At 49.3% G+C, this 10,505-nt stretch overlaps 1 protein-coding gene across 1 annotated transcript; it reads left to right on the forward strand.

Annotated features, from left to right (window-relative positions):
• Positions 1-4,282: 4,282 nt before the first annotated feature.
• LOC124478842 (neuroligin-1-like) lies at positions 4,283-10,213 on the forward strand. Its single transcript, XM_047037309.1, has 4 exons — positions 4,283-4,319; positions 5,903-6,115; positions 6,773-7,562; positions 8,663-10,213. The coding sequence occupies exons 1-4, from the start codon at positions 4,283-4,285 to the stop codon at positions 9,480-9,482; spliced, it is 1,860 nt and encodes a 619-aa protein (XP_046893265.1). The 3' UTR covers positions 9,483-10,213.
• The last annotated feature ends 292 nt before the right edge of the window (positions 10,214-10,505 follow it).

Here is a 10,505-nt window from a genome sequence, read left to right on the forward strand (position 1 = left end):
TGGGTGGCATAATAAATAACTATCGATGAAACATTCTATCCTCTCACCAGAGTCATAACTCACCATTTACCATGCAACATTTAGACTGATTCAAAGATACGCACAAGCTGAGAGGAGACTCAAATGATGGTCTGTTGTGTCCCATAGTAACCATGATATCGGCCTAGAAAGACTTTGGAGGGAACATTGATTACACCTGTGAGAACATGGACGCACAGTAGAGCACATGCATCAGGCTATTGATCACTGCTCGGAGGCACAAGACCCCATATCCACAGACCCGATCTCTACAGAGGAAACCACACCTGTACGAGGGTTATTGATCTGTTTGCTTAACTCCATGCTTGCGCCCAAGTCCTGCCGATGATGCTGGTGTGTAAAAACAAGGAAGAAGACAAGCAGAACCATGATGACATGACTGTCCAGTCTGAAGTTCAGAGGTGCTTTTCTGTACAGTCAATAGTCTTCAGTTTCTCTGAGGAGCTCTCCGTTTGGCAAGGATCCTGTGCATCCAATAATAATCCCCCCACTGTAGCAGAATTGTGTTTACATTAGCTTTCATAAATCTCTGCTGGATACCTCAGCGTGGGCTGCTCAGATCCCTATATACACACACGTGCCCGCACACACACACACACACACACACACACAGGCAGGTAGACATACAGAGACTCAAATCCACAAACACACACGCATGTGTACACATACAGTGACAAATACAATGTGCCTGCTCTCACCCACACACATACTCACAGGAACACACACATTCACACTGTACACACAGGCATACACACACCTAACTGCACTTGCTCCTGTACTCCATAAGAATACACAGCTATTTTACGGGCTGGGCTCTGAGACAAAAGTCTGAATCGATAGAAAGTGGACCTGAGTACACTGTGAACCTGTCGGCCTCTACCGCATCCCAGTCCTTTCCCTTTGAGCTGAAAACAAAGCGTTGGTACGCCAACTCCCTGGGACATGTTCATTTGCATGAGCAACCAGGAAGCAACTGGACATGGCAAAGCTCATTTCACTCCCACCGTCTCCTGAAAGGGGATGCGGCAGGTGTGTCGGCTCGATACGGATCTGACGAGGCTAATGTATGCAGGATGATGCAGCGCCATGTCTGTAGGCGCCCTGCGTTATCGCACCTCTGTTATGGGAAGGTGCGTTGGTACTGGTCTGTTCCTCTGGTTTAGCTGAGGAAGATTAGACGTGCTGTTTGGGTGACGGCTGCATCAGCTCATATGGGAGTGGGTCAGCCAGGTCAAACACACACACACACTGACAACACAGCCCTTTCTGTGTATCTGTGAATTACACGGCAGTCGCCGTAGTCTCACATCAGTGTTTTTGGAGATACAGTTTTACAATGCAGTACTCACAATTAATACCTGGCTCCCGTTTGGCATTTGTCACCTGCAAATAGGAGATTACTGTGTGAGAAGAATGAGTTTGTTGTAGAACGTAAGCACACACACACACACGCACACACTGGCACTTTCTTTCTCTCTCTCTCTCTCTCTCTCTCTCTCTCTCTCTCTCTCTCTCTCTCTCTCTCTCTCTCTCTCTCTCTCTCTCTCTCTCTCTCTCTCTCTCTCTCTCTCTCTCTCTGTCTCTTTTAGCAGCAGTAAACTGCTGCTCTTTTAGCTGCTAGAACTGCTAGCAGTTCTAGCAGTTTTACAGATAAGGAGGTTCATGTGCGTGGTCGGAACTACGACATCAAACGCAGGCAGGGTAATGAGAAGACCTGTGAGAGCTAACCTGCTCTAATAGTCTGTGAATGGAGAGGTAGCAGGTGTGCTAGGGTTAGGTTGTTCATCTCTGTCCTGGATCTGTAGGCTAGCGTTCTGTCCCTGATTAAAAAGTACCGTCTCTGTGTCTGCTTGTGTTGCCTGGCGTTCCCGGTGTTCGCACGCGGCCGACACACACAGCAACACACACACAGCAACACACACAGCAACACACACACACAGCAACACACACACACAGCAACACACACACACAGCAACACACACACGCTCACACACACAGAGGTCAACGATGTAAATACGGTCACACACAGTCACTCTACTATATTGCTGTTATTTTTCCATTCCGACCCTCTCTCCGTTGAGGACAGAATATTGAGCGCTGCCTCTCCTTACCGTCCCTGGAGGACGTTTGGAGAGCCTTCTTCAACACCTGCCTAGCTGTCTGGATGGCTGCTGTGCAGCAGCTCCAGTATAACCCCTTTCTGCATGAAAAACCCCTCCACACACTGTCCATGAGGCGGGTAACTGGATGGAGACCACCACTGCCCTGGGGGAAGAATTCTCTGTGTTGCTAGTCCTTCAGTCTGTGTATTGACTCTGGGATGGGTTTTCGTATGTGTACTGGTCTTTTGTGTGGCTTCAGACAGACAGGAGAACAATGCTGTTTGTGTGCGGGCCTGGACGCGTGTGTCCGGGAGTGTGTGTGTGAGTGTGTGTTTGTGAGAGTGTGTGATTGGGTCTGTGCGTGTGTGTGTTGGGAGAACAGTGCTGGACAGATGAGCATGCCTCCAGAGGATTATGATCCACTGAGCACGGGTGTGGAAAAATGTATCAGTATGGAAAAGAAATCATTTCCCACCATCTCCCCTTTTTTCTGTCTGCCCCTCTCCCTCGCTCTCTCTCTCTCTCTCTCTCTCTCTCTCTCTCTCTTTCTTTCTGTCTACCCTCTCTCTCTCTTTCTCCCTCCCTTCACGGCCTCGCTCTACCCTTCCCCCTTACTCCTCTCTCTCTCCCTCTCTCTCTCCCTCCTCTCACCCCCTCTCACACCCCATCTCTCACTCTCACGCCACCATCTCTCCCCCCCCCCCCCCTCCTCCCTCTCTCTCCCCCCCCTCAGCTGAAATGGTCTGTGTTACTGACGTCGCCCTCAGACACATTTCTGGCTTGTGACATCCAGCCAGTCTTCCCTCTCTGGGATGCAGTGGGGAGCGGGGCTGATGTCACGCGCTCTGTTTGTGAACGGCTCTGTTCACCAGATTGACAAGCCAACCTACCACACACTCTATGAACTATGTCAATGATACAGATACAGGGATTCTCCTCCACTGATTGCAAAATGGAGCTCTGGACGGAAAAACCCCTCTTTTCCCCCCGGCTCAAGTGTGTGCACACACGTGCACACGCAGACAGACACGCCAATACACATCCAGAGGAACGCACGCTGACAGACACACACACATGCAAACAAATAAAAATACGGAGGAAACAGATGCACACACAGAGACGCAAACGCCTGCGCGGACAAACACGCATGCCCACAAAGCTGGGAGATCGCTGGGCCTCTTCGCCTAGCATCCTGTGGCTTGGCACACGCACACACTCCGACGTGAATTCATCTGGGAAGGGCAGGTCTAGCTCTGGTGTTGTATCTTATCTTGCCAGGGATCCGCGCTGCGGAGGTTTATATATGTCGGTACAGTGTGTTCACAGGGATCTGATCTCTGTCAGTCTCGCTCCTGTTCAAACCTCTGGATGTGTCTGAAAGCTGCTGAGCCAGCTGACTGTGTGATCTAGGAACATGAACACCCTGGCTTTACACACATCCGGGGTCCAGCTTTGGAACGGAAACATGCGTGTGGATTTGTGCGGGGGGGCGTGGGTGTGCTTGTGTGTCTTGATGTGTGTGTTTGTCTGTGTGTGTGGGGGGGGCAGGTGTTTGGGTGTGTGTTTGTGTGTGTGTGCGTGGCTGATTCACCCGCGGTCCTCCTAAGCCGTCAACAACTCGCCCCCACACCCAAACTTCTGAGAACACATTGCTTGATTGCTAATCATCTTCAAGCCTGTGGCTCGCCTGTCCTGATTCTCACCCCAGCCCGTCTCAGACAAATTGAATCAATTAAACACGCTTTTGCCGACTGCTGTTGTTGCTTCCAGGAGATTAGGCTTTGAAGTCCAAACCAAATAAATAAATAAAACCTCAGATTGAAATGGAAAAACTCAATTAAGCAGTCCCTTCTGACCATGTGGCTGCGATCCGGGCTGCGTGTGTATCCAGCAGGGGCTGCCGCGTGATCCACCTTTAATGTGATCACAAAATATTATATCTCTATACAGAAGGGTGACAGTGGCCCACCCAGGGAAAATTAGTTTTGGATTAATGCTTGAGTGGTGAAGAGTGTGGAGTGCGTGGCCGTCGGTGTCGCATATTATATCTCACCAGAAACTGTGATCGTACAGTTTTTGTATTATAATATACAATTTCCATATCTGGTCTGACTTCATAGCGTACGATAGGAGCAGCCGCAATGAATCGATTCCTCCTCGACTTTGTCATCAAGGGAGGTGGGAGGCCAGTGAAAAGAAAAGACAAGAATGGAAGGAGAGAAAAGGTAGGAAAGGCTGTAGGGGGAGAGCACTCTTGTGTCGATTCTACCAGGTAATGGACCTTTTAGCATGGAAATCAGAGGGTGGGGGATAAGGACTGCCATTAAACAACTCCAGAGTGGATCCTGGGGGAAGCCAAGCCTTAATCAGTAATATTTCACATAGAAGACATCACCCTTTTATATATACTGCTTCCACATTGATCCACAGTGGCGCGAGTGCTGCCTAATTGGACAGAGAGGCTGAGAGAGTGCTGCAGGAGGAGGAGGAGGACGAAGAGGGGAAGAAAAGGGAAGGGAGGAGAGGGGCGAAGAAGGAGGATGAGTAGGGGGGAGGAGTAGGAGGGGGGAGGGGACGGGTGGGAGGAAGAGTTTGAACAAGAACAATGAGGGGAAAGAGAAGGAAGAGGAGGAGGATGATACGGAGTTAATTGTCTCAGGGATTGCTTTGGGCCACAGCCCCCCGAGGACAGTGTGGAGTTACAGTACATGTGATCTGTTACATACCATACACCCCCCCACCCCCACCCCCTCAGGGAGACTTTGAGGAGCCTTGTTACTGGTTGCATGACTGCTGCGGCTCACACTGATCAAATACGACTTCTGTTTCACAGGATGTTGGCCACCATTTTGTATTCTTCAGGGATCTCCAATGATTTTGTACCAATGAGACAGTACTTTCAGTTTCTAATTAAATCTAATCCTTCCTTAATACTGTCTGTAATGCCATTAGTGTGTTTACAAATCCTGGTACAATATGCAAATTAATTCATGCTAAAGGTCCTCTTTTCTGATGAATGAACGCATTAACTTACAGGGTGTAACGTACATCATATCCAAACTTATATTTGGAAATTTATCTAATCAGTCTGTTTAACAGTCTAGCAGCATATTATTCATCTCCACACCACTGCGTATTATCATTTTATCCATATATCGGCTGTATTTAATTTGAAATATGGATTTAAAAATGTCTGCCTCAAAATTGAATTCACAGAATTATATCTTGCATTGCGTCCTCTATATTGACTCTTTGGAGCATAACTCCTGTTTTATTGCAGAAAACTATTACATTCTTAAATGCGCAGGCTTGTTAGTTTTGCATGTTAAGCTTTGAGGGAGCACTGCCATGCGAGCCAAGTTCTAAAGTATTTAAGTTGGAATATTAATAGTCTCAAGTGCCAATGTCCCTCATGAACCCCAAACCTTTTGCAAAATGTTCACCTTATAATCTGTGTAGTTAAGTACATTCAAAACCCCCCCAAAGGGAATTCCTGTATTCCACTGAAATGCACTGTAACACCCAGAGGTGCAGCAGAGATTCCCATCACCCACATCTGCTAATCAGCACAGTTCTCCGAGCAGATTGGCTCCATCATCTGACTCTTGCGCACTGGAACCAACACATGCACACACATGTTTGTCGTCCAACATTCTGAACCGGAACTTTCCCACCGTTAACTAACCTCCGACTGACCAACCAGTCGTTCCTCAAAGCACCTCGCCATGCTCATCCTTGGGTTTTCTCGTGGTCTCCTCCAGGGTTCCTGAGCACAGGGGACCAGGCCGCCAAGGGCAACTACGGCCTCCTGGACCAGATCCAGGCTCTGAGGTGGACCAGCGAGAACATCGCCTACTTCGGAGGAGACCCCCTGCGGATCACCGTGTTTGGGTCCGGGGCTGGGGCATCCTGCGTCAACCTGCTCACCCTGTCCCACTACTCCGAGGGGAACCGCTGGAGCAACTCTACCAAAGGTAGGAGGAGAAACGGCGCAAGCTTGGGTTGCAGTGCATTCTGGGGTTTGTAGTCTAGGGCTTGTTTCGAAAAGTCATCAACTTTTTCCTTTCAGTTTCTCTTTGTTTGGCTTCCCTCTCTCCCCTCCCTCGTTCATCGTCTTTCTCTCTCACCCTGGCTTTATCTGTCGATCTCATGGCCCTCTGTCCTCTCAGCCATATCTTCAGTGAATGAAAACCCAAGGGCCTCACATCCGCACATATCTCTAGATTCCTTTTTCACACTCTCATCTTTCAATCCGTTTTATTTTATTCTCTCTCATTTAATAGAGCGGAGAACATTGAAAGTCTGACATTTGAAATCCTTCCTTAGCTGTGTAGTATTGTCTAGTGCTCTGCAGTATGGAGTCAGCTAAGCACTTGCTCAGACTAACAATGTCATAAAATCTTAACTTGCCCTCCTTCTCAGCTCTATGACAGATCCTCTTTAGGTCTGGAAAAGTGTATTTTGCACATCTTGATTTATTTCTCCCCGCCCCCCTCTCTTCATCTCTATTTCTCTCTCTCTCTCTCTCTCTCTCTCTCTCTCTCTCTCTCTCTCTCTCTCTCTTTCACTCTCCCTTTCCTCTCTATTTCTCTCTCTCTCTCTCTGTCCTCTCTCTCTATCTGTCTCTCTAGGTCTGTTTCAAAGGGCCATCGCCCAAAGTGGCACGGCTCTCTCCAGCTGGGCCGTGAGCTTCCAGCCCGCCAAGTACGCCCGCATGCTGGCCAGGAAGGTGGGCTGCAACCTGCAGGACACGCTGGACCTGGTGGAGTGTCTTCAGAAGAAGCACTACAAGGAGTTGGTGGAGCAGGACATCCAGCCGGCGCGTTACCACATCGCCTTCGGCCCCGTCATCGACGGCGACGTCATCCCCGACGACCCCCAGATCCTGATGGAGCAGGGCGAGTTCCTCAACTACGACATCATGCTGGGCGTCAACCAGGGCGAGGGCCTGAAGTTCGTGGAACTCATCGTGGACAACGAGAACGGCGTGCAGGCCAACGACTTTGACTACGCCGTGTCCAGCTTCGTGGACGACCTGTACGGCTACCCGGAAGGGAAGGACATCCTCCGGGAGACCATTAAGTTCATGTACACCGACTGGGCCGACCGCCACAACCCGGAGACGCGGAGGAAGACCCTGCTGGCGCTGTTCACCGACCACCAGTGGGTGGCGCCAGCCGTGGCCACCGCCGACCTCCACTCCAGCTTCGGCTCGCCGACGTACTTCTACGCCTTCTACCACCACTGTCAGACGGAGCAGGTGCCGCCGTGGGCCGACGCGGCGCACGGCGACGAGATCCCCTACGTGTTCGGCCTGCCCATGATCGGACCCACCGAGCTGTTCCCCTGCAACTTCTCCAAGAACGACGTGATGCTCAGCGCCGTGGTGATGACCTACTGGACCAACTTCGCCAAGACCGGGTAAGACCCGCAGAGGGATGGAACGCACTGCGTCATGGGAGTCAGGGAGCTGAGCGGTTAGGGATTCGGGCTATTAATCAGAAGGTTGCTGGTTTGATTCCCGGCCATCAAAAATGAAGTTGTGTCCATGGGCAAGGCACTTCACCCTCGGGGGAATGTCCCTGTACTTACTGTAAGTTGCTCTGGATAAGAGCGTCTGCTAAATGACTAAATGTAAATGTAATGTCATTATACAGGTCGATTTAATAGAACGAAATGGAAAAAGCTCTTTTTTTCCTGCCGTTTTTTATATTGTCTGGATTCTGCTGCAAAGAAAAACACAATCCATCATGTGCAAACGTGTCATGTTTACATTTGTCTCCAAAAGTAAACAATGCCGTTTTCTCCCCTTCTGTGGTCGAATGAGGCTTCCCAGGCGAGAACCGTTCAATCTGTATTCCAGTCAAGATTCCACCAGGGAAAGTCAAACACGTAATTAGTGAGGTGGCCTGAAGAGTGACATTATCAATTGTACAGAATTAAAATCCTTTTTTTTTTACCCACACTGCCTTTAAGCATGTATTCATGGAGGTAATTGTTTTTTGGAACATAATGGAGAACAATGTCCCTTTCTGTCAGCAGTTAGACAGCCTCAGAGGAACTGAAGCAGACTTATGATCTACATATAGAACATGAAAGTGCCATAGCGCCCAGAGTACCTGTGGGATGAATGTCACCCCTCTGAATGGTCGAGACACTTTACGATATGGTCCTGCTAGTTTGAAATACCATTCTGACATTCTGGCTTCTTTGCTCAAGGGGCTGCCTTGCATGTAATATAAGACAATGTAAAATACAGTGGACTATACACTTAGAGTTTAATGCATAGCTTTATAAAGTCGTCGTTTCAGATGCGTTGTGTACAGTGAAGGGTGGTAAAGTGTTTTTCATCCGTGATCTTAACACCAACATCATGTTTATAGGTTTGAATTTACAGATGTCCTTCAATTGTTTATGAATTGTAAGCCATCCAAACTGAAATGCAGATGAGAAAGGCAGTGTCGCCTCACAAGTAGATCCTCACGCTTTTCATCTTGTCCTCCTCCTCCTCCTTTACGCAGCGACCCCAACCAGCCAGTGCCTCAGGACACCAAGTTCATCCACACCAAGCCCAACCGCTTTGAGGAGGTGGCCTGGACCCGCTACAACCAGAAGGACCAGCTCTACCTCCACATCGGCCTGAAGCCTCGCGTCAAAGAGCACTACCGCGCCAACAAGGTCAACCTGTGGCTGGAACTGGTGCCTCACCTCCACAGCCTCAACGAGGTCACCCAGCTCCTCCCCACCACCACCAAGGTACCCCAGCCCGAGTCGCCCCCCAAGCCCCCCAAGAAGGCTCCGGTCACCAAGCGGCCCAACCCCACGTTCTTCCCCACGGAGACCCACGACAGCCACAACCAGCCCGTGCTGCTCGACCAGAGGGACTACTCGACGGAGCTGAGCGTCACCATCGCCGTGGGCGCCTCCCTCCTCTTCCTCAACATCTTGGCCTTCGCCGCCCTCTACTACAAGAAGGACAAGCGGCGGCACGACGTCCACCGGCGCTGCAGCCCCCAGCGGAGCACGGCCAACGACCTGGCCCACACCCAGGAGGAGGAGATCATGTCCCTGCAGATGAAGCACACGGACCTGGAGCGCGACTGCCACGGGGACGCCATGCACCCCCACGAGGTTGTTCTCAGAACTGCCTGCCCGCCCGACTACACGTTGGCCATGCGGCGCTCGCCGGACGACATCCCCCTCATGACCCCCAACACCATCACCATGATCCCCAGCACCATGCAGGGCCTGCAGTCCTTGCACAACTTCAACAGCTACCCGGGTAGTGGGCAGAATAACACGCTGCCACACCCGCATTCACACTCTACCACCAGGGTATAACCTCCACATGAGGGGATGGATGGATGCCGACACACACACACACACATTCACCTACACACACACATACGCGTGTGCCGTGCCGCGTACAGTACGAGAACTGACTACCAGAGCTGACTACCCAGCAGGAAACTCAACACAGGTGGAATACAGGAATTCTGCTTTTGCCCTGTGAATACAGTACCTAAGGGAGTACTAATAGGATTTTTTGCCGGGGCCGACAACTTTGTTTTGTAGAAAAGAGGATACAAAAAAAAAATCAAAAATAAACATTGCAACAAAAAAAAAAAAACATTTCAGACTAAATAAAGAAAGAAAAAAGGAAAAAAAAACTGACAAAGGATATTTTAGTTCTGGTATCACTACAAAACAAGGTCAGCGTTTTTTGTTTCCAGGGACAAACATCTACTTTGGATCTTTTGAAAAAGATTGTTTTCATGGTGTTATCTGAAAAGGACCTCAGACAAGCTTTGGAGGCAGGGGCCGCTTTGTAAATGAAAGAAAACATATTGCTTTTCTGTGGCGTCAAACGATAAATGACTCTTTCCGGAGCTAAGACGAGATGTTGACCAACCAATTTAAGGCATGTGTCTCAGCCAATGAAGGCAATGTAAAATATGACAAAAACAATAGTGAGTGAAGGAGGAGCGAACTCTGTAACAGAATATGCACAATGGAGAAGACATTTTCGAAAATGTCTTAGATTCTTTTCATCCTTTTATTTTTTCGGGGGGGGGGGGGACTATTTTATTGTAAAGAACCTATTTACATATCTAGATATGTACATCAAGCACCAATGCTGTTTAAAGCCTCTTCAGAAGGGGTCGTCGAGACTGCAAATTTTCCAGGATGAAAATGGACGGGGATCGACTTGCAGTTCTAGTTACAGCTTCATCACACAAGTGCTGTCTATACCGAGAGCTGGACGACATCAAAAAGGACACTGGAATATTTTTAGCACGACGCGCATGACAATTTATCTGCTTGATGGCTGCTCCGCTGATAAAGTCATAATTAAGAATAATT

The sequence above is a fragment of the Hypomesus transpacificus genome, chromosome 16 (assembly GCF_021917145.1).
Source record: "Hypomesus transpacificus isolate Combined female chromosome 16, fHypTra1, whole genome shotgun sequence".
In the NCBI taxonomy this organism is placed as follows: Eukaryota; Metazoa; Chordata; class Actinopteri; order Osmeriformes; family Osmeridae; genus Hypomesus; species Hypomesus transpacificus.

Excerpts from the sequence above, each read along its gene's own strand:
- LOC124478842 (XM_047037309.1), top strand. The coding sequence starts at position 4,283 with ATGAATCGATTCCTCCTCGACTTTGTCATCAAGGGAG. Across the intron at positions 6,116-6,772 it reads CTGGAGCAACTCTACCAAAG|GTCTGTTTCAAAGGGCCATC; the intron begins GTAGGAGGAGAA and ends CTGTCTCTCTAG. Across the intron at positions 7,563-8,662 it reads ACCAACTTCGCCAAGACCGG|CGACCCCAACCAGCCAGTGC; the intron begins GTAAGACCCGCA and ends TCCTTTACGCAG.